At 35.9% G+C, this 24,311-nt stretch overlaps 2 protein-coding genes across 20 annotated transcripts in view; one reads left to right on the top strand and one right to left on the bottom strand.

The window, feature by feature from the left end:
* Nucleotides 1-11,301, bottom strand: part of LOC114241322 (uncharacterized) — a 49,464-nt gene extending 38,163 nt beyond the window's left edge. For 4 of the 6 annotated variants that reach the window (XM_028172122.2, XM_028172126.2, XM_028172123.2 and 1 more), the window contains exons 1-2: nucleotides 10,745-11,165; nucleotides 10,191-10,324 (exon numbers count right to left, since the gene is read on the bottom strand). In XM_028172122.2, the coding sequence (XP_028027923.2) occupies nucleotides 10,191-10,324; nucleotides 10,745-10,850 (240 nt within the window). In that variant the 5' untranslated portion in view covers nucleotides 10,851-11,165. Of the gene's footprint in view, nucleotides 1-10,190; nucleotides 10,325-10,744; nucleotides 11,166-11,196 lie in introns of those variants that run through there. The other 2 variants (XM_089734259.1, XM_089734260.1) reach the window with 1 other exon arrangement.
* Nucleotides 11,302-12,083: 782 nt separating this feature from the next.
* Nucleotides 12,084-24,311, top strand: part of RNaseZ (ribonuclease Z) — a 38,375-nt gene continuing 26,147 nt past the window's right edge. For 13 of the 14 annotated variants that reach the window (XM_089734266.1, XM_089734273.1, XM_089734272.1 and 10 more), the window contains exons 1-13: nucleotides 12,084-13,009; nucleotides 13,861-14,047; nucleotides 14,726-14,847; nucleotides 15,384-15,583; nucleotides 15,967-16,052; nucleotides 17,057-17,222; nucleotides 18,411-18,546; nucleotides 19,238-19,478; nucleotides 21,007-21,158; nucleotides 21,588-21,803; nucleotides 22,393-22,535; nucleotides 23,447-23,616; nucleotides 24,037-24,220. In XM_089734266.1, the coding sequence (XP_089590392.1) occupies nucleotides 12,738-13,009; nucleotides 13,861-14,047; nucleotides 14,726-14,847; nucleotides 15,384-15,583; nucleotides 15,967-16,052; nucleotides 17,057-17,222; nucleotides 18,411-18,546; nucleotides 19,238-19,478; nucleotides 21,007-21,158; nucleotides 21,588-21,803; nucleotides 22,393-22,535; nucleotides 23,447-23,616; nucleotides 24,037-24,220 (2,275 nt within the window). In that variant the 5' untranslated portion in view covers nucleotides 12,084-12,737. The remainder of the gene's footprint in view (nucleotides 13,010-13,860; nucleotides 14,048-14,725; nucleotides 14,848-15,383; nucleotides 15,584-15,966; nucleotides 16,053-17,056; nucleotides 17,223-18,410; nucleotides 18,547-19,237; nucleotides 19,479-21,006; nucleotides 21,159-21,587; nucleotides 21,804-22,392; nucleotides 22,536-23,446; nucleotides 23,617-24,036; nucleotides 24,221-24,311) is intronic. The other variant, XM_089734268.1, reaches the window with a different exon arrangement.

Below are 24,311 nucleotides of genomic sequence, written 5' to 3'. Positions count from 1 at the left end.
GAACAATTAGGTGTAAAAAAGTTGTTTTCCCGATGAATACCGCATTCGCTCTGTGAAGAGCAAAAAGCGGCTCGCGTTACTTGGTGCGTCAGAACTCTCGAAAGATTCCACGCAGGATCCTCAAATGCTGTATACAACATTGTATCAGGTGACGAATCCTGGATATACGCGTACGAACCCGAAACAAAAAACCAGTCACGAGTTTGGGTGTTCGAAAATGAGTTAAAGCCAACAAAAATTGTTCGTTCACGGAGTGTTGCAAAAAAAATGGTGGCCACGTTTGTCTCCAAAACCGGCCATGTTACGACTATTCCTCTTGAGGGACAAAGAACGGTTAATGCAGAATGGTATGCTAGCATTTGTTTGCCACAGTTCGTTTCTGAACTCCGTAAAGAGAACTGCAACCGCCGTATCATCCTCCATCACGACAATGCGAGTTCTTACACCGCGCACAGAACAAAAGAGTTTTTAGAGCAAGAAAACATAGAATTATTAGACCATCCGCCGTACAGCCCCGACCTAAGCCCTAATGATTTCTATACTTTCCCTAAAATAAAGAATAAATTGCATGGACAGAGATTTTCATCACCTGAAGAAGCTGTGGACGCCTACAAAACGGCCATTTTGGAGACCCCAACTTCCGAATGGAATGGTTGCTTCAATGATTGGTTCCATCGTATGGAAAAATGTGTCAAATTTCGCGGAGAATACTTCGAAAAGCAATAAATACATTTTTAAATAGTAATGTTGTGTCACTTCGTTAATTCCCGAAATTTTCAGTGCCGCCCTCGTATGTGCACGAAAATGTTATGTGGCCCTTTCTGTGCTGACATTACGACCGGCCGAATTTTTTTATTCATTCACAATAAGCCTTTCTAATGAAAATATGTAGGTAAGGCAGTTCAACCAATCGTTATTTTAGTCTGTAATTTACAGGTGTGCGTGTTTTTATCGGAAATGGGAGACCAAATTTCGTAAGAGAAAAGCTTAAGCAGACTTAACAAATACGATCTAACTAAATATACAATAACTTCCTTGCGAATTTGAGACGTAAAGAGCCGTATCATTCATAGATCTATGATTAATACATATTATGGATAAATTACTTTGTAAAATTTTAAAATAATATACACTGTATCGTGAACATCCCGATTTTAGTAATAACAACTAAGACTGAACTAAATTTCTTAGGCAAAATTACCGAAGATAAGACAATGTTGTGAGTCGTAGTTTGTAAATTAAATACAAAGTGACCTAAAAAGATTGCGTGTTATCCCTCCTCTTTGTAATCATAATATTGTTATTAGTAGACACTTGAAACAATAAAAATCGAGCTTATTCTTGGAAAGATATTATTATTCATGTCCATTTTTGAAAACAATTTTCATTGTAGTGATTGACGGCCATGGGTCAGGCACGGCAAATTAAACTAAGTTTTGAGTCTTATAAGGCGTAAAGATGGTAAATTATCTTTGATTTTGACTAAAATATTTCAGTTTTACAATTTTGGATTTTGGCAGTGAACCAAGTGGTATAAATGAAATCTCGTTCTGTTCCGTCATTAGCTCACCACTGAGTGGTGATGGACTAGGTTTTTGCTCGCGACGAAACCGGATTTACTTCACTATATTTGTAACGTAGTTCAAAAATTCTGCCATCTTTGTGTTTGCGTCTTTTGGAGTGTTTTTTTAAGATTACGTTAAATAAATGTTTTTTTTCATTTCTCCACTATCGCACAGTTTACTAAACTTCAACCAGAATGATGGGCCTGCTTTCGTTCATGCGTTTCGGCAGCCCAAAGGTGGGCAACAAATTCACTCTGTGTTTATCAATAGGCGTTTTTTCCTACTTTCCAACATGCAAATTACATAATTTGCATTTATGGCTGTACTTTTTGAGTTTAGAAACAAAACACATTCCCGAAATCAATTGCGTTTCAAAACTGGTAAATTGAAATTGATTTTTTTGTCACCGAAAAGCCGTCAACCAATTTCAATAAGTATAAGATTTAATTGTTTCATTACTGTGAAACTGTCGAGTAAATAAACATTAAACACGAAGGACTTAGCCAAATTGATTAAAGATGAAGTAAGCGAGAAGACGTGACTTGCAGTCCGCATAATGTATTCAGAGAAAAACCAAACGAACAATTAACGTTTTACGAATAACATTATAAAATATTAATTCTCGTTTTGATTTCACTGCATTTAAATAAGTTTCTTTTTTTTTTTTAATTAACAGTTTTATTTTAATTTTAATACTTTCCATTTATTCACTAACGAATTTTATAATTAAATATTTCTTTTCCTGTAACCACGCAATGAAACCAGGACAATTTATAAATTTGCCTAACTAGTGCTGTGTGTTTAGTGCGATTTTTTTTTACGCTCCCGATGGCGTAAAAGTTAACTCAATTTTTTATAGAGTTGGCACGTTTGCCTGCGTTTGCCGCTAGGGGCGCTGTTCCAACTGCACACAAATCTGAACTAACTTTTACGTTATCGAGATCGTAAAACAACTCACTAAACACACTGGTGTAAATCCGCACGGATACGTACCACCAATCCGAGGAATACAATTGCGAGGCATTCATGCGTTTCACTTTGGAGGGTGGGACAGTCGTTATTCATTACAATGGAGACCTCGACCATATGCGATAAGGTCATCACAAACAGGTAATCACTTAACAGTAAAGCGAAAATCTACCTATAAGCTAGTAAAAAAAACTGAAAGTACGTCATTAGTGAAGCGTATAACTAAATTTTGTATAGCGTTTAAAATTCACGATATTAAATTCGATAAAAACCAGTGTACCTAGAGACATAGAGATTAAACAAATATTTGTGTTGGCGACCTACCCCAATGTTGCGATGATCTACAAATATTTCTGTGACTGGGCTGATAAACTTATCTGTCCTTGAAGATTTTGAATTCAGATTAGTTGCGCAGTAAAATGACTCATTAAACCAACCACACATAAAATTGAATTGCTATGAATGTCTTTTAGGTTGCGAATGGAAGATTCTATTACTTGTAAATCTAGATTCATTATTCATTAATACGATCTCTGGATAATAATTTACTGTGATAGGAATAAGTTAACAATCCAGCCGTGACTAGTGAATTTTATCAAAGATGTAATCACAATATATATTTTTTCAAACTCAAAGATTTTGCTGTTAAAATAATTTGACATGAACAAAACGAATTTCAATCGATAAGTAAAACTTATAGAAATAATAATACAGGAAGACTCTTCAATGTTTTGGTATTAAACATAACACTCTAGACGGTACATAGTGTAATTTATTTTTTAATCCTTCCTTTTTTTTCAGATAAAATTTCAGAAAACAGGCATGAATAAGTTATTCATCATCATCTTAAATAGCCCAAGCTGCTGGACACAGATTTTAAATCACTCAACTCGCAAAGAAATTATATTTACATATTTGCAATCTCTAACAAATACTAAATACAAAGGTGCTAGCTAGTATTATGAATTAAAAAAAAACGTTTTAGTTAATGTGATTACATTGCGGCAGTAAAAGCGGGTTATTATATTAGTTCATGAATCAGAGCAGCGATGGGGGAGGTGCGAAACGATGACAGCGTGGGCGGGGCACGGCTCCAGGGTGTGCCCGACACCGGGCTTTATGCCAAATACAAGCGCCACTGCATTGTCAGACGACAGCATTGGATCAACGAGAAAATCTCTTGGCGCTCCTATTTTCATTTCCATAAGGTCCAGTTTGGACTAACATGGAGGCAAAATCGAATTTTCTTTTCGTTGAGTCGTGTGAACGTCTCTAACCCAGTCTAGGGTTTTTATGCGAAGCATCTCAAAGTCCGAAGCCGTATTTTCTTGGAATTGTTTTAGCGTATTTTTAGAGAGGCATTTTTATGAGCACCCACCCTATCTCTCTCATTTACCTTTAGCTTGTTATGTTAGTATATATAATACTAATAGACGTTTTAGGAAATACCAAAAAAACAATACTATTCTTGTGGTTGTACATTTCAAGTTATTGTAAATATGACACGAACAAAAAGTAGTAGTAATTCCTATTGAAAAATAACACGCCGGTTTATGTCGTGATATAACGTAATTATTAGAAAAAATCGAAATTGGACGCGCCCAGTGTTTTTGTTTCAAATGATGCGACTATGCCGGTTTTCAAATCCCACAGGGTACCAAGGTACCAACTTTTCTAATTAAATAATTATTTAAACTTATGATGACGTCCACGATGAAAGAATAATATCTGAGGATAACAATTGAACCATACGACTTTCTCAAGGAATACCGGCATTCACGTTGTGATGGCGTCTATGGAAAAAAATATATTAAATGTAGATACATGTTTAGCGATTAACTATAAAATATTTCGCAAAATCTATAGTTAATACAAATTAAAATCGGAATACTAATAATTGAATGAAATTATAAGTGGGTACATACGCATATTTATTCTTTAATCATTGTAATAAATTTAATTTTTACTTTCCGAAGTTCAGTCTAATTGGAAATAGAAAACAATGCGTTGCGACCAACATGATTCAGGACCGCCTACCTGCCGTTGACAACATTTAAACGTAAACACTCTCATGCGAATAATATTGTGAACAACCTGTATGCGTGTACAATTTGAATTACTATGGAACACTCTTATTGCCAATGCTCAGGATTCAACTTAATGTTTGTAAATTTACGAGGTATCAATTTTATTTGGGTATTCGCGAATATTATATAGGTATTAGGTAGACGAGGACAGAGCCCTCTTGGGCTGCTTACTGCGAATTTTGAACTTCGCGATCGCGTCAAAGTTAACTCAAAGGACAATGCCCATTTTCTATGGGCGTTTGGGCCCCTACAAAAAGTTGTCCCGTCATGATGGTTTTAACTTATTTTGATAGACAAAGAAATATCGTTTCATATTCAGAAAACTATTTTTATATTCTCACCCAGGTTTAAGAGAAATCTGTTTTTTTCGGCAGCTAAAATTAAGTTGTTAATTGTTGTTTTCGAAATCAATTATCGCTTTCATCATTATTTACAGTATTAAATAAGTTAATTGTGGATAATGTTGCTAGAAATAAGCCCTTACGTACATTTTATTATTATTATATCCTCATAATAATAATAAAATGAAATGAAAATCCGTAAGCCGACAACGATATTATTGCTGTTGTTTTTAAATTCCCCAATAAGCAGGCAAAGAGCGTAGCCTATACAGCCTAGTCTGTCGTAGTAATATTTTTTTATGTCAATAAAAAGCCGGTGTATCTCTTTTTATTGCTTTTTGGGAGTTTTGACGTCAACTCGATGAATAGCTCATTGAGTGAGCATGAATTTCCGCAGACCTTTTATCTTGAAAAAAAAAACAGTCACTGCTATGTTAGCCAGTTTTATTCCAATGCCTCAATAATCGTGAACAACGATTATTGACGTTTAATACACAAAACAACGCCCAATTTATATATTATACTTCCAAATAAACTATTAAAAAAACATTAAAATAAAACTTCAAGTGACCCTTCACTCGGGTTGCTGCCAAAACTCTCTGATCATATTATATATAATAAGAACAGAGTAATGGTAGGCCATTGAGATTTTTACTAATGGAATCATTAATATCTAAAAATATTAAATAAAATAACTCATGGTTTTAAGTAATAATTATTATTACAATATATAAATATTGAATTGAACAAAAAATCTGTGAATTATAACCATTAGCTTTTTTTTTAATTTGTTGTTCAAGTCACAGACAACTCTTTCGTTTGGCAGCATATAGGTTTACTATAAGGCTGTATGGACTAACAAGCCCTTTGCTTATTGGCGAATTTAAAAACTATGGCACTAAGTTTTGGGATGTTATCAAATAAGTAATTTATTTTTTTGTAAAACAATACCTGGGCAAAGAAATGTTGATACATAAACTAAACAACGTAAAAAAATAAGGCATAGTTTTTCAATTAGAAATAGTTTTGACATAAAGTTGGCCCACTTTTGGGCATTGTCCTTTGTATAGAGTTGGAATAGCGCCTCTAGCGGCAACCATAGTGGACTTGTTCTAGCTTCATACAAATCAACTCAAATGAGTCAAGTTATATTTGTATGGGGTTGAAATAGCGCCTCTACGGGCAAACGTAGTGGACTTGTTCCAACTCCATACTAATTTGAGTTAACTTTTACGCTATCAAAAATTTTAAAAACTCGCACTAAACACACAGAGCGTACTACAACGCCAAGTGTTGAACTCAATACGAGAGTTATTAGAGAAGACAATGAAAGATTTTTTTCCTAATCAACGCCTGCGATGTTAAGATTTCGAACCAATCAGAGCCATTCCCTCTTGTTCATTATATCCAAAGTGGTCTACATCAACGCTTCCTATAGTAAATATTCCTATATTGGTTGTGAAAGTGAAAAAGAACCCTCATTCCAGAACAAAAAATTACTCGAGTTCTTTTTATAGTCAAATAAAAAGACATGGAGTTTACTCAAGACATATAACAACAAGGACGACCATGAACCTAAGATTTGATAATACATTTAATACCCTAAGATACGTGAAATACGTTATACTGCTTCTCTTTACCCGGTAATCGTATATACAATGACAACAGAGCGAATAATAGAAAGAGAACGATGCCAAACAACGCGAGATAGTCGTAACAGGACGGTCCCATCTGCTAATGAGTCATGTTGATTATTATCCCTGAGTAATTAGCGCAAGTGTCACCGTACAGTCGCCACTCTATATGTTTAGCTGCGCGACGGCTAGGTGAATTAAAGTAGAAAATTAAATGGACGTATCAAACTAGAAATCGTCGTGGCCTAAAGGATAAGATCAAGGCAAAGCGGTAGTACCTACTCTTGCTAGCTCAAAATACATACTGTTACCAATAAGTCTTCTAATTAATAGTTGGACAGTCTATTGCCATTAAAATACCTTTTGCCTAGACAGTGATCCATCGTTTGTCACGAAAACTTATAGTGATATCTTATACACAAGAATAAGTACGAAGCGTGATCATTATTTTTTCTTATTGCTTAAATGGGTGGACGAGCTCACGGCCTACCTAGTGTTAAGTGGTTAACGGAGCACATAGATATCTATAACAACCGGTGGTAACTTGATCTATTCTCAGCGACATGAAAAAACATCGGTATGCGGTCTCAAATCGATTTTTGTTTCATTATTCATTGATTTACTTGATTTTCTTTTACTCTCCCATTCTTTACAATGCACAAAAAAGAGTTCTCAGATTGATATGTCTGTTTGAAAGTTTATCACGACTTCTTCTGATTTGATTGCAAAAACTCTCAAGGCTAAGTGCTAACGAACCTCCTTGCCGTAACGGCACTATCGATATGTTACGTCATTGAAGGGACTGTCAGGCCTTGAATGAACTTCATATGCGACTACGTCATGCAACCACACAATCGAATTAAGAATGTAGTGACATTTGCTGATACTTTTTTGGCTTTCGTTTCGCGAGACTGCAGTTTCTAAATAAAACCAATACGTATTTCATTACAACAAAAAAAAACATGTTTTTTTTTTTTCCTACCTAAGCTGATAGCCTTTAGAGGCTATTTCAGCGTAACCGTGGCTAGTAGGTGAGCTCACGGGGCTCAAACCTGATGACGATGCTAACACGAACCCTAGCAAGAGCCGTGCTTCGCAGAATCTACCACCGGATCGGAAACGCAACCCACTGAGAAGATCCGGCGAGAAACTCAGTGGGCTGTGTCTGAGAGTTAATTTACTCGTCGAGCCCTTCGTCGCAAGCGACGGGTTCGACGAGAACGGTGACCGGTGCTTGAAGTACCTAAAAGCACCGTTAGTGGATCGGGAGGATCCGAGATGACGTGTAAAAACATGTAAGTTATATCTTAGGACTCTCGGGGCGGAGATCTCATGAGATTTGCACTAAGCCAAAAAATATTGGATCTCATGTCAGAATTGAGGTGACAAGATTAAAAAATGTTTTTCTATTTTTTTCAGAAAATAAAGAACCAACTTCAAGTTCGTTTTTTGAAGAACCTAGAAAACAAAATATAATTGTTGTTGAACATTGAGATTACAGTCAATTCACTATTAACAGGCACTCAGATCACATAATGTATTTAAATTGATATAATTTTCAACAAGCTTTATGTACAAGCGCGCCAAAGTCGTGTCCCATCAATAAGCACTCTATGAAATACGGCGCACGGGAAATCAGTGCAAATAATAACGTCGGAGCGTCTAATTTACGAGCCGCAAAGTGGGCCATAACTATTAATAAATTGACGCTATTTATCCGTCCGAATATCGTGGCATGCAAGAATCCCGTAGACACAATAGGCTCCATAGCGTACAAAAGCGGGAGTGTCGGGTTCGTCGACCCCGTCCGCTGATTAGATATACCGACTGCAACTCCAACCGTTGACTTTGGACAAAACGGATTACAACAACTGGTTGTATTTTTTTTTAAGATAACACTGGCAGACGAATAGTTAAGCTGTATGCACAATCAGTAAAACAGGAGAAACTAAGTTTTTTTTTTGTGATGCTCTAATTTTGGCCATAGGTCTTTTAAAATATGACTTTTGTATTATTGCAAAATTCTATATTATCATCATTGATGTGCATTATTTAAGGCTGTTTGGTCATTGGAACCAGTCTTTTTCTTTCAGCAATCTCTCTGAAGTTATTGGGCGCTAAACTCAAATACTATATTATAGTATAGTTTTTACTTTAGTAGAGCCTTCAGGGCCAAGAACAATAAAATGATAATGCAAATGGGTCTTAGGCCATCCCTGGGTCACGAAATCCAGGTAGTGCTTTGTACTTATTTTTATGTTTAATGTATCTGTCCGATGCATTCGTAATTTGCGATGCACCGGTGTTCGAATCCCGCAGGCGGGTACCATTTTCCTAATGAAATACGTATTTCACAAATGTTCACGATTGTCTTGCCTATTTCTGGTGTGAAGCAGTAATGCGTTTCGGTTTGAAGGGTGGGGCAGCCGTTGTAACTATACTGAGACTTTAGAACTCATATCTGTAAGTGGGCTGTGACCTCGTCCACCCATCCTTGCTATTAAAAAAAAAACTTCAAAAATATTTTCAATTGGTATTATTTTCCTGTGTCATTCTCAATGTACGATATGAAAACAAAATAAAATTCCATTGTATAATTTCAAGCAAATATCTGTTTACCAACAAACATTGTGAGTCATTAGTGCATAATTAGATTGACATGTAATAAATAATCCACATGTGCATTACGTCAATTACTAGATTATGTTGTAGGGTTAGTTTTATGGTGAATCTTCTTATTGGTAATAAACCAGTGGTCAGATTAATGCATAATATATTTTTATGTAAAAACCAAAGTCTATTATGCTCTAAAATAGATTTTAATCCTTTGGGTCATTTAAAATTAACACCGGATATTGTTTCATATGTTTGAAATTTTATGAGACTACACGGTGATCGAAATTGCAGTCTGACATAGTGGAAGCACTGATAAATGCATCTCACTTGGTATTAGGCAATTACTATCGCCTATAATCAATACTCACCTTGAAATTTTACAGCTAATCTATCCCAATAAGATGATTATTCCATGACTTATTAATCTGTTTTCTACTAAATATTGTTCAGTAATTGTGTACTTTGAACCTTTAATATTGTAGATTTTATTGAACATCTGAATGGCATGTCTGTGATTGTGTTTTATAGATATGTTTATGAAACAAGTCATTTTTGGATTTTACACCATCACTTGTGATCTTTCAACACCACAGTAAGACTTCAAACTGAAGTTTTTCCTAATGAAATTTTGCTATTATTTTCTTCATTTATGGAACAAGTTGCGTAGCTACCAAGATAACTTTTCTTACAAAATATCTTTTTTATATTACGTACCAATGCTACTCTCTAAGTTTTTATTTTTATAAAACTTTATTTATATAACTTTAAAATACTTTATTTGTATGCAGCAATTTTTTATTACAATATTAAATTTTAACATATAATTAACATTAATCTGATAATTTAAAAGTCAACTTCAAGATATAAATAAGAACAGGAACATTTAAAATTCATTAATTTCGAACAATCTCCATAAATATGCCTAATTAGTAATTAAAATTTAGATTTGAATAATGTTTATGATTAAAAGATGTTTACCTTGCAATCTTTATGTCTGTAACACCATGTGCAGCCCAGCAAAAAACCAACAGCAGTGAGGACCAGCGCCAGCGCCGGCAGCACTGCGTAAACCCCACTGACTGTATCCCATCCCTCTAACACTTGGCTTGCATCTGTCAATTAAATATTTCTTTTGATTCATGACCCAAGGTAAAAAAATAATTTACATCAAATTACAAGATATTCATGATTAAGCTGTGTAAACATTAAAACAAGTAAATAATATTATAATTTTATTATAAAAAACTCAATTTTTCACCAACCAAAAAATTATTTTATGTTTACCTTGCTTTTAGAAAACAAATTTATGAAAAAATACCCTCAGATATTATTGCCAAAATAAAAAAATTACTTTTACATACAAGCATGTTTTTGATTCAAGCCAGATGTTTGGCCCCACAATAGCTTCATTAGCGATCATATTGAAAACTATAAACACTATAACAGCCCACTGGACATATATTGTTTATTTTGATCATTACCAATGCGAGAAATAATCGAAAACATAAGATTTTCTATGCAAAGTGACTCACCCCGAGGGTAGGCTTGCGGCGTCGGTCGTACGGGCAGCCCGTATCCAAATTGTGCGCCAGTCAAGGCCACTAATAACACCACCCATAATTTATTCATTATTGTCATGTTATTTGCACAGCCGCATTATTTTTATCTTTATTATTTACCATTTTAATACATCACCACAACACAAAAAATACACGGTACGTGACAGGTATCCGATAATACCAAATTTTATCACGAACTTTGCAAAATACACTTTATTATTGAAACTGTAATATGAAGCCCGCACTCGATATATATATTTTTTACAGTATTATTAACTTATTACTAATTTTCGTACACATTTACATGAAAATTGCGCAACCCACAGCTGTAACGAACGCCATTTTTCTAAAACAAAAAGTTGCCATAATAGCAGAAACAGAGACTGTGAACACAGAGAGACACTTAAATCACAGACAGAACATACTTATTATTACTTATATCTCAAAGTGATAGACAAACGGTGATAGACATCGGCATAGCAACTTGTGCTGCATGCTATAATAAACAAGGATTCCACATGATCACCACTGCCGAGACGACTCTGACAGCTACTATCTATACTTAATATTATAAAGCTGAAGAGTTTGTTTGTTTGAACGCGCTAATCTCAGCAACTACTGGTCCGATTTGAAAAAATCGTTCAGTATTAGATAATCCATTTATTGAGGAATATATGCTATATAACATCGCGGTAAGCCCAATACAAGTGGAGCACCAATAAAGAATGTTTCAAAATAGGGGTTTAAATAGCTCTTTAACATTCTATAATTCAAAAATATTTTCACTTTCACGTAAATGAAGTGGGGGTAAAATTTAGCGTTATGCCAAAGTAACTATTCCACGTGGACAAAGTCGCAGGTAAAAGCTAGTTTTTAATATATCTATAATATGAGTACTATCATTCACTGAAGTCACGATTGAACAAATGTAAATCTTGTAAAGTCTCTCTACCTTGTTCAAAAATGACAGATCCAGTTCCATATCACGAATTGGACTGAGTTTTAGCGTGACGTGATTACGGAGTCATTTTATATGAAGAAGGAAGGTCATTAATTTATTCGTGATGAATCCAAGACACTTGGACTTTCCTGGCCGACTATTGACTAGTCATCGACGATCCGGAGATAGTTCGTTTAAGCTGTTTGTAAACTGTTTATGAAAGCCTAGCTTGAAAATGTCGTTAGGGAGATTCAGCTTGTTGTAAAAATATCTTCTCTTCTAAGATAGTTGTCATTACCCAGAAACTCTTTTTATCTAGGTACTTATTTATTGTAAAATATCTATGGAAAAATTCTCAATGCAAATTGCATAGGACTTTTTGGCGGGAACGCGAGGAGTGAAGTTGTGTGATTTGTTTTATTTTGTCTATTTAGTGTTTCTTCAGGTTTAAATGTGTAATAACGGTGGTTTATTAACTGTTTAATATCTGTGAAAGTGCACAAATATGGGAAAATGAAACAAAGCCGCTGGACGTGACTTCTCGGGATCCTCCAAAAAGTCCAATGAAAAAGTTTCAGTAGATGACCACCATTTTACTGAGATTATATTTCATCCCATATCATCTCATCTCATTTCATTTGATTTCATCCCAATTGATTTATGTATCAAATTAATCATCTTCATTTCATTTCATCATTTTTCATAAAAATAAGAATATAAATTAAATTAAGCATGACTTAAAGGGCTTAGCTCTCTGGTCATAAAATCCCTTAAATAAAAAAGCAAATTGCATAGAGAATTCACTTAATACAAGTTGTCAGCTGAAAAAATATAGTAGATATATACCTGTGTGTATTATTTGAATTGAGTTTTCAAATTCTGAACGTGAAAATGTGTCAAAATATTACATATTGTTAAAAAAAATCTGTAAAATATGTTATAATTTTTACATTATCAAAATAAATAAAAAACATAAAACTACGGATGCTTGTAAACTGCGGCTAACGTGCACTAACCTCAGAACACATGTATAGTATTAGTAAATTGTCTAGTAGAGGTTTAGTTAGTTTAATTCGTTTCCATTGTTATTCAACGGATAGTTCCACTAAGAAACTGTTGGAATTTTTAGCAACTATGCCAAAAGCACAAACAGCTCGAATAATGGAGATACAAAGAGGCAGACAGAACTTCTCAAAAAAGTCTGAAAAATATTCCCCTAGTACTGTGTATCTTCAAGTTTTAGGATCTGGAGCTCGTGGAGTGCCGAACACACTGTACCTTTTTTCTGATCAGAAACGGTATGTTATGAAGTTGATATTAGAAATAGTCTGTAGTTACTTGAATGAATTATATACAAACATGATGCAACTTTCACATTAGTCATTGAAATAAACACAATTATATACTAATATAATTATTAATATAATTATCCAATATCAATCACTAACTATAGTGATTGATATTGGACTTAATGAAATGTATTTTCATTTTAAATGACTCAATTAGTGTATGTTCCTCTATTAATAAATAATTTTAGTAAGTTTACTATGGCATCCTTGTGATATCAAACACTAATGCACACATTTTGTAAACAGTTGAAAACAACTGAAAGAGGAAAGTACCTGATACAGAAATTCTATTTGTGTATTGACTATGGATTATAATATTAAGTTAGATTATATAAAGGAATTAAATATTTTGTAACAAAACTCAAAACTTGCAAAATTTATGAATTTACATTTTTAGCCATTATTCATATCTAACCTACCTGGATTTGATGTATTGGGCAACTTGACATTTCATCCCTCTGGATCTTTTGTGACATTCCCATGTCCTTTAAACCTCTCTCCTCTCTAAGTTTGAAGGCCAGAGTGTATCCTGCAATAGAATTGGGGAATATATACTGCAATAAATAGCCTATACATTTTAGTCTGGGTAAATATTGCTCAAGATGTTCATTTTTGTCATTGCTAGACTATCACAATTATAAAGTTTATGGTACATATTTCCAACCTTTATCTCAAGGTGGGTGAAATTCAAGTTGTGATGATTATGGACCCTGGTAACCACTTAGAACCTGTTGGACAGTTTGACCGTTTTGCAATAAAAAAATAGTATAAAGAAGTAAACATCAAGTATCTGGTTCTAGGTATCTATTCAACTGTGGAGAATCTACTCAGCGCTTAGCACATGAACATAAGGTGAAACTGTCCAGACTTGAGCATATCTTCATCACAAGCAAAACTTGGAGAAACATTGGAGGCTTGCCGGGACTGTCACTTACATTACAAGATGTTGGAGTACCGAATATAACATTGCACGGTCCTGAGGGATTGGTAATTGACATTCAAGTTTTTCAAATAATTGTAAAATGTTTGGCTGTTATTACAGTTAACCCCTACTGGCTTAATTCTATCAGAATTTTTGCCTTAATTTATTGTGTATCACTCATTGGTTAAGAATAACACCAACTTGCTGACAATACCAGTTACTAGGTGCTTACTATAAACAATCTGAGTTATAAATATCTTACAAAAAAGACCTGACGTATGTACCTAATACCTAGGGGAGTTAGATTAGATTGCTTTTTAATAATAACAATGGCCAATTTTAGTTTAAATTGCTGTGCTAAGTTATCTGGTTTTCGATCTGTAGTGATTGTACTTTAAAAGTTTTTTAGCGCTCAGTAAAATTTTCATAACGCAATTAATAGTAATCTTTTCATTTTGAATTTTATTAATTAGTACGCATCCCTTTTTTTATTTATTGCTACGATGGCTGTACGAGTGACGGCCTACCTGGCGCTAAGTGGTCACCGGAGCCCTTGGACATCAACAATAAAAACGCCCCTCATGAGATATGAGTTCTAAGTCTCAGTTTTTACTGCATGGGCTCACAAAACAACTAATTGTTATGAATTAAATTTTTTTGACTTGTGATGACAGAGATGCATTTGCATTACATTAAACTTTAGATGAAACTGGTATTGAACATCTTTATTGTAAATATTTCAGGACGAACTGTATAATGCCACAAAAAGGTTTGTGATAATGAAAGAAATGAATGTGGCTATGGCCAAATGTAGTCCAAGCGAAGATTTTGAAGATAGCGTCATGAGTGTTAAATATGTTTTACTGTAAGTGCAGTTCTTGTATGTTATTGTATTATCCAATTGGAAGATCTACGTCCGAGCGGGTGAAATTTCTCAGTAGACCGATGGTTCTAATGTTATTGTTTGGAACTTGTATAAATGGAAACTTACTTGAAAATATTGTTAGTGAGATTCAAGCATCTGTCAAATATCTTCTGTTATTTTTTTAATGCATAGATGGCTGGACGAGTTCACAGCCCACCTGATGTTAAGTGGTTACCGGAGCATATAGACATCTACACCGTAAATGCGCCACCCACCTTGAGATATAAGTTCTAAGGTCTCAGTATAGTTACAACGGCTGCCTCACCCTTCAAACCGAAACGCATAACTGCTTTACGGCAGAAATAGGCAGGCAGGGTGGTGGTATCCCCCCGTGCGGACTCACAAGGATCCTACCAAGATCGTAATTTATTGTTTTATTCCTGCTTTCATTAATATGATGTTTGATAATGATATGATTATGGTATATACCCTATTTCTAAGGCAAGGAAAATAATTCTATTGGAATTTAATTGTAGCGGCCCTCATGAAAGTCTACTAGCTAAAGATCCAAAACCGACAACAAAGAAACCTAAATTAGATACAAATACAGATAAGCAATTTGAAGAGTTCATTCACGATGATACAGACTATTATAGAAATGAAATACGCAATGCCGAAGCTAAAAATAAAGTGGCGTTTAAAGAAAAGAACAAAACTAGAACAAGCCCTGAAAAAGGTATACATATTTACTTAATTTTTTTGTAATTTTTTAATTTCACGAATAGGAAATCAATGAGAATCCTACATTGTTGCTATGTTGTTATGAAGCTGCCGTACTGCTGCATGAACATAAATCATATTAGTATTACTGGTGACCCGGAGGCCTTTCCAGTTTCACCTTGTCACCTGTCCTGGTGAAACTGGAAAGGCCTCCGGGCCACAACTAAAGAACTTTATTTGAAGTATAATATCCAGTGTGATTTACCAATATAACATTAAAAATAATTTGAAATGAATATCACTTCTGAGATGCAAAAGAGGGCATTATTGAAAGGATTTTAGATACATAATATTATGACTGATTCAAAATTAAGTTAGAAACAAAAGACTTTGTTACAGATCAGATCAAGAAAAAAACTGATAAAGTTCTACATGATCTTCAAAAGCAACCGCATTGCTCAGTAGCGTACATCTGTACACTTAAGGTTTGTTGTGAAAATGTATTTTATAATTATAGGCATTCAAAATAATTTTAATGGCCGATGTCAATTTGCAGATTGCTAACAGAATTATAATAAAGAACTAGTAAACTAAACTAAAATAGAACTAAATTTTCGAATCTGTAACATTTTATTATTATTTTACGATTCAATTTATGTAAAAAAAATATACCAAAATAAATTACTAAATTAATAAGAGAATGGAATGTTAAGTACTCATTCACACAAAAATTGCTGCACATAAGCATAGAAAATAGCATATCAACATATCAAGGGGTGAAAGGTTATTTGGTTTAAGCGAAATTTCACTTAGTACGCGACATTTATCTGTGTAATTAAAGATGCGTTTTATTTGGTGTTAGCATCAACAGTTCGTTATTTTTAATTGGACTATTGAACTTGCTGCTCACCTGGTTTGAAGCGAAGTGAAGAATACCGCCGTTTTACTGAATAACAGTGTTTGAATCTATAATTTCTATAATTCTCTATAATTCGGTAGGCAGCGGCTTGGCTCTGCCCCTGGCATTGCTGAAGTCCATGTGCGACGGTAACCACTCACCATCAGGTGGGCCGTATGCTCGTCTGCCTACAAGGGCAATAAAATAATAATAATAATAATATGCCCTTTTAAAATGGTTGTTTACCAGTATGCAACGTCTTGGCTGTATGCTGTACCCCTCACTTGGCTGTGTACTCATGAACCACACTAACGTATGCTTGACGACTTATGAAAATACAATAAGTCATCAAGCAGTATATGGCATACGTTAGTGTGGTTCATTAGCTACATTGATAAATTGATTAGAAATACGATAATGATCAGTAAAATTTATAAAAACATCCTTATAGTTGTTATTTGTTTATTTAAAAAATATTTAACCTAAATTAATCCTGTATTAGATTGGTTGCGAGAGTTTGAGCTCATTACAATTTGGCGAGTCCAGTATTTATGAGGTAGTAAATCATAAATCAATTCGCTTGTTCAACAGAGACGACTAGGCACCTTAGATCTGGCCAAATGCGTGGAACGCGGAGTTAAGCCAGGCCCGCTACTTGGTCAGCTCAAAAACGGAGAAGACGTAGTACTACCTGACGGGACTCTTGTACTGTCCAAAGATGTCAAAACACCTGATGATCCCGGACCTGTATTTATTGGTACGTTGGCTTTTTTTTTTTCAAACATTTTCCGGCTTTGCACCGTGCCCTTTAAGCCCGTTCAAATATTTTCTTTTTATATTCCGTAAGAATAAGAAAAATTTTTTGAAACGAATCGTGATGAAGTTCTTTAATTAGAAATTTCAACCAATTGAGATGAAATTAAATGAAACTAGACAAGACTAGCTGGCCCGGCAAACGTTGTTTTGCCATATAAACTATTTCTAGGAAAGATAAATAACCTAGATACCAACTGCAGTGTCATCTGACGGGCTGATTTGTAAATCTAAACCATTCTCGAATCCATCGAAGGTACACAGAAAATTTCATTAAAATCGGTCCAGCTGTTTAGGAGGAGTTCAGTGACAAACACACGCACAGAAAAAATATGTATATAAAGATGGTACGAAATAAAGTCTCTGTAAAATTGTGGTTATATACTGATACTTTGCAGTGGACTTTTTGGAAGAACCCGAGAAGCTATATCCAGTGACCTTATTTCATTTTCCCACATTTCTGTACTTTCACAGCTGCTAAACTGTTAATAGTCCACCGTTATTACTTGTTTAAGTCTGAAGTAATAATTAAACTCCTTCCTTGCATTCTCATTAAAAAAATCGAGTTTTGTTTATTGGATGCACTATCCACAGAATATTCTAATCTTGTTGACACAGACGTTTTGAAATCCATTGCTCTATGACATACTAGTTCCAGGCCAGGGAACTCTTAAGTTCAATCCTTGATAAAACTGAGGGTGATTCTATTACAAACCTATTCATTTCTATCTAGCTCATTGGTTCCCAAATTTATTTTTCTTACTGCCCACTTTGAGAATAAATAATTTTTTAGCGCCACCATTTTGTCTACCTACTATATAACCACTATAACGAGAGCTCAGTCGGTGTCTAAGAGTCCTCTTAGATGAAATTATAAAACGCCTCCCAAGCCTCTACACAACGCCCTATTTTTTTCTGGGTCTCTTACCGCCCCCCATTAGGGCTGCAGCGCCCACAAGGGTGCGTTATCGCCCACTTTGGGAAAGGCTGATCTAGCTGGCTAAGGCTAGTAAGGCTGTCATTCCAATGCAACTGAGATTTCGTCCACATAACTCAAGCTGTGAGACATCAATATTGGTATTCTAAGCCAATTGCTTGTAACTTTACAATAATGAATTTTACGTTATTCTAGTAATGGAGGTACCAGAAATATCATATTTAAAGGAATCAGAATTCTCAGCTCACTTTGACGACGGAAAGAATCCTGTTGAGAACGTACCGGCAATAATTGTTCACTATTCACCACCGAATGTTTTCAATCATCCCACGTAAGTAAAATGTATTCATATTAAATAGATTTATTTCTTATTGCTTACATAGATAGACGAGCTCACGGCCTACCTAGTGTTAAGTGATTACCAGAGTCTATGGACATCTACAAAGTGAATGCTGCCACACAACTTGAGACAAGAGTTCTAAGGCCTGTTTTGACTGTTGCCTCACCCTTCAAACCGAAACGCATAACTGCTTCACGGCAGAAATAGGCAGGGTGATGGTACCTACCCGTGCAGATTCACAAGGCATCGTACTACCAGTAATTACGCAAATTATAATTTTGTGGGTTTGATTTTTATAACACGATGTTATTATTTCACTATGGAAATCAATCGTGAATATTTGTTAAATACATAGTTCTTGTTTTGCGGGACTGTTTGCGGGATTCGAACACTGTTGCGTTGCCAGATACGAATGCACCGCGCGGCTTATCCTTTAAGCCACGACGACTTCAATAAATAATCTGTAAGACAGCGGTAGGCAGCGGCTTGGCTCGGTGGGCAGCGGCTTGGCTTTCGGTAGGCAGCGGCTTGGCTCTGCCCCTGGCATTGCTGAAGTCCATGGGCGACGGTAACCACTCACCAACAGGTGGGACGTGCTCGTCTGCCTACAAGGACAATAAAATAAAAAAAAAAGACGATCGACTGTGTAATATTTTCCAAATGACAGAAAATAAAATTTCAGTTACCGTGCCTTCCTCTCCAAGTTCGGGCCCACGACGCGGCATCTGATCCTGAACACTCAGAACTCTTGTCTCGGCTCGGAAGCTGTTCACCGAACTCAGCACAAGCTGCATCTACTGGACCCGGATATATTCCCTTTACTGAAAGACGTCAGTGTGCCGGCCGTGTGGAACGCTCAACCTCCCGTGCCCAAGACCGGCAGTCCTGTCAGACTTAAAGAATTGGAGGAATTGAAAAACAAGGTAATCTATACTAATATTATAAAGCTGAAGAGTTTGTTTGTTTGAACGTGCTAATCTCAGGAACTACTGGTCTGATTTGAAAAATGCTTTCAGTTTTAGATAGCCCATTTACTGAGGAAGGCTATAGGCTATATAATATCACGGTAAGACCAATACAAGTGGAGCACCAATATATATTTTTTTAAAATAGGGAGTTTAAATAGCTCCTTAACATTATATAGTTCAAATTTATTTTCACTTTCTACGTAAATGAAGTGGGGGTAAAATTTAGCGTTATGCCAAAGTAACTATTCCACGCGAACGGAGTCGCGGGAAAAAGCTATTAAATTTAATAAAATAATAGGGATCTGAATGTTGAGCAACGAAAGTAAAGCATGAAAAAGGAGTGCATGCGGCAGAGATGCGAATGTTGATGATGGATGTGTGGAGTGACAAGAATAGACAAGATAAAGAATGAGTATATCAGAGGAAGTGTGAAAGTAGCCCCGGTAATCAACAAATTAAAGAGCGGACGGTTAGCGTGGTATAGACATGTGATGCGTAGAGAGTAGATACATGTGACTAGGAGATGTATGGAAATGGTAGTGCAAGGTAGAGGGGGAAGAGGTCAATCAAAGAAGACATGGATGGAGTGTGTGAATTACGATATGCGAGAAAGAGGAGTGAGTGTTGAGATGACGGCTGATAGAAGAGAATGGTAGAGAAAAATAAGGTGTGCCGACCCCACCTAGTGGGATAAGGTGAAAAAAAAGAAGAGGAATAGGGACTATTTGTAGCTGTGTTTTAATTAGAAAGAATGCCATTAAAGAATAATTTAAATCTAAATCATTATTAAATAAGTGAAACAAGTGAGTGAGTTCATGTGTTGTTAAAGGCAAATATTTCACAATAAACCGTTTTTAAGCTAGACAGCACAGTAAATATATATAAATACATAAATAAAAATTTGTTCGCCTGCCTAAAAAGACAATAAAAAAAAGAATAAGTGGCTCATACTCTAAATGACAAATTCACTCTGACCATTACTTAGAGCCACAATGCCACTTAAGCAATGACTCAATTGGAGACTGGTCATCGTTCACGTCGAACCCGTCGCTTACGACGAAGGGCTCGGCGAGTAAATTAACCCACAAACACAGCCCACTAAGTTTCTCACCGGATCTTCTCAGTGAGTCGCGTTTCCGATCCGGTGGTAGATTCTGCGAAGTACGGCTCTTGCTAGGGTTCGTGTCAGCAACATCATCAGGCTTGAGCCCCGCGAGCTCACTTACTAATTCGGCGAATCTAGAATAGCCCCTTGAGGTTACTAGAATAGGTAGGAAAAAAATATTTGAGAGTCGAAAAATCTAAATAACAAAATTACATCACATCTCCACAAGCACTATATACAACCACATACACATTTATATTCCTCAGCAGGAGTCCTTCAGACAGGCTTTCCGAAAGAAAAAAAAACATTTTCTACTGCAGACAGCGGCATGAAGACATGACGTTGCTGGCAAATTTTCATCGTCGTCGTTATTTTCAGATCGCCTTTGCCCAGTTCCAGAACATAATAAACATGGAGGGTTCGTGCAAAGGAGATGGCATGTTGAACATTGATGACGGGTCAAAACTAGAATTAGTGGCGGGCAGAACACTCACCATGCACTATCTAAGGCCACACAAGCAAGTTGACAGGTAAATGCTATGGGGTTGCTGCTGATTAGTTACTCGCATTGCTAAATATAGCTACTATGTAGAAAAAACTAAAATATAATAGTGTCAAAGCTTTCCTTAGTTGTAGGTCCAAAAATTTCTTGACATACATACATTTGTACAGTATGATATAAATGAGTGAATTAACCCATAGACACAGCCCACTGAGTTTCTCGCCGGATCTTCTCAGTTGGTCGCGTTTCCGATCCGGTGGTAGATTCTGCGAAGCACTGCTCTTGCTAGGGTCAGTATTAGCAACACTCCGGTTTGAGCCCCGTGAGCTCACCTACACACGTTAGGGTGAAGCTGAAATAGCCTCTCAAGGCTATCAGCATAGGTAGAAAAAAAAATACATAAAGGGAAAATATGACTTCGCTCTCAAGGTCTCTTGTGAAAGTGTCCCTATTCCAGATCAGCCGAACCAAAACTCCACATACAAGACTACATCCAAGAGACGATGGACGTGGACGGGTTCGTCAGCAGCCTCGAGCAATTCCGGCACGTGGTCGAAGGGATCCGGTACAACAACGGTGCACAGAAGGAATACCCGAAGCTCGTCTTCTTGGGCACCGGTTCCTGTATACCCAGCAAGACGAGGAACACCAGCTGCTTTGTGCTGCATGTCGAGTGAGTTTTTAAACTGACCAACCGGAATTTCATATGGGCAACAGTTATCGGGCCATTTAAAATCTACTATATTTGTGAAGCCATTGTTGGCAACTCCAATATTTTAGTATGGAAAATAAAATTATATGACTGGCAACATTGTTGATGTCACTCTCTTCTTACTCACTTTTTACACGCTTTATTTACCTTTCACCGCAAGCGGACGTGTTTATTATACTCATAAACTATGAAGTGCATAAACATACAGATAAACCGTATTGCGGCACAAAGCACAAGTTTTCTTTATATCAACAACCGGCCCATACAGCCCGCACCAAAACAGCCATTGAACAACTTAAGGCCAAAAACAAAAACAAATTGACCTTTAGACAAATGAAAATACCTGATTACAAGTCACTTTGGGATTTTTATTTAGTTCGACATAAATATGATCATAGAATTTTTTTCATTTTAAATTAGGATTTAAAAATGTAATTCTTGATTTTAAGATTATTCTTGTTGAATATGGCTCTTATTGGTAACCTCGGTCTATTTGTGTTATGTTGTTATTGAAGATTATGTTATTGTAACTTTTACCTTTAATTCACAGCGAACACAATTCAATAGTGTTGGACTGCGGTGAAGGTTCGTTCGGTCAAATGGTCAGGTTCTACGGACCGAAGAAAGTCAATGCCTTCTTGAGGACGGTGAAGGCTATTTACATTTCACATCTTCACGCTGACCATCATATCGGTGAGTTCTCTATTCCATATTCTGAAACAAGTTTTAATAATATTATTGAAACTCAGTGATGTTCCCGCTGTGGCTATTCCTAAATTTTATGAAAAACGTTGGTTTCTTAAATCTGTTCTGGTTGTAGAGCGTATTGCGAAAACGCACAGCTAAGCATTTCAGAATTATGTTGCTTTGAAGCAATCTCATTCCAATTGCAAATATAATTGGGATTTTGTTTTTGGATGAATAATGTGATGTGTATGAGCTCTGGTGAAGACTAGCCAGCTCGTCCGTGTATTTAGACCAAGTGGAAAAGCTATTGTTAGTAAAAGTAGTTTGTCTTTAGAAATTTCAGTAATGGTACTTTTATACCCAGTGCGTGTGTATGTAAATATTTGAATGGCGTCTGTGCGGTGATCATTTGTTTGTGATGGCCAGAGAAGCGAGCTGATGGTTTACGCAATAAACAGTTGTAATGCCACTACTGCATATTTCTGTCAAATTAGTACAATGAAAAATAAAAAATAAACATCTGTGCAATTCACACGTGGTAGAAGTGAAACCTTAACAAATTTTGAGTTCAAGATAATGAGACAAATTTAAAATTTCGAGAAGAGGATAATTGTAGGTTTTAGTAATGATCATAGTGATACAAAGTTTGATAATTATTTTACATTTTCTTCGTATAAATTAAATAGATTTATTCAGAATGTATTAAGTACGATATTAGGTATGAAGTAGAGCACAATATAAGAAACACTTGTATAATGTTTCTTATCTCATTTTCTTCCACGTTAAATATTATGAAATTAATTTGTGTCTGTCTCTTCTTACTGTCGCTTTTTCGTTTCATCGACATTAAAATCACAACGATGCTAAAGAAGTTTTCACTTGAAAAGACATTTCCTATACATTAATTTGTTGTGCAGGTCTAATAGGACTACTGCAAGCTCGGCGAGAAGCTTTCGAAGAATCCTCCGCGACCCCCGAGGCCGCGTACCTACTAGCGCCCGGCCAGATCGTGTCCTGGCTGTCCGTCTACAACCAACAGTTTGAGAGGATACAAAATGACTATACGCTAATACCTAATCAGAGTTTGGTGAGTTAATTTAGCTTTCGGGTACTGAGTGACCTTTGTCCTTTAACCCTGCTTTAGTATTGTGGGCTTAAACCCATTTTGCCATAATTTCTTCGAATTTGTATCCTCGACCAGCTGACCCGGCAGACTTCGCAGTGCCTCAATCGATAAATAAAAGATCTAACTATTGTATAAAATAAACTTAAAACCAACAAAAGAAATCCGTTCGACGGGGGACACATCAAAGGGAAAACAAAATTATTTTTATTTAATTCCGAGCATTTTCGTTTTTTTTTTCTTTTAAACCTTCTCTGGACTTCCACAAATAATTCAAGACCAAAATTAGCCAAATCGGTCCAGCCGTTCTCGAGTTTTAGCGAGACTAACGAACAGCAGTTCATTTTTATATACAGGATTTAACAGGATTTAAACTATTTTCAGCTTTACGATAGTAGCACAGAGGAAATGACGTCAGCAATCCTAGCCAGGATAGGAGTTCAAGCTATCAAAACGTGCTTAGTATCTCACTGCCCCAACGCCTTCGGAGTCGCCATAGACTTGGACGGGACGCACAAGATCACATATTCGGGCGACACTTTGCCCTGTGAGGAACTAATTAAAATTGGTAAGTTCTAAATTCGATTGAAAATTCCAAAGATTTTCGCTTATTAGAGTTTTTAGCACTAAAAGTCCGACTGGCGGGGCGTTTGTGAGTT

Source organism: Bombyx mandarina, chromosome 17 (assembly GCF_030267445.1).
Source record: "Bombyx mandarina strain Sakado chromosome 17, ASM3026744v2".
Taxonomy (NCBI): Eukaryota; Metazoa; Arthropoda; class Insecta; order Lepidoptera; family Bombycidae; genus Bombyx; species Bombyx mandarina.
Note: the sequence above shows the minus strand (reverse complement) of the source record. Positions and strands in the feature narration are given on the sequence as shown.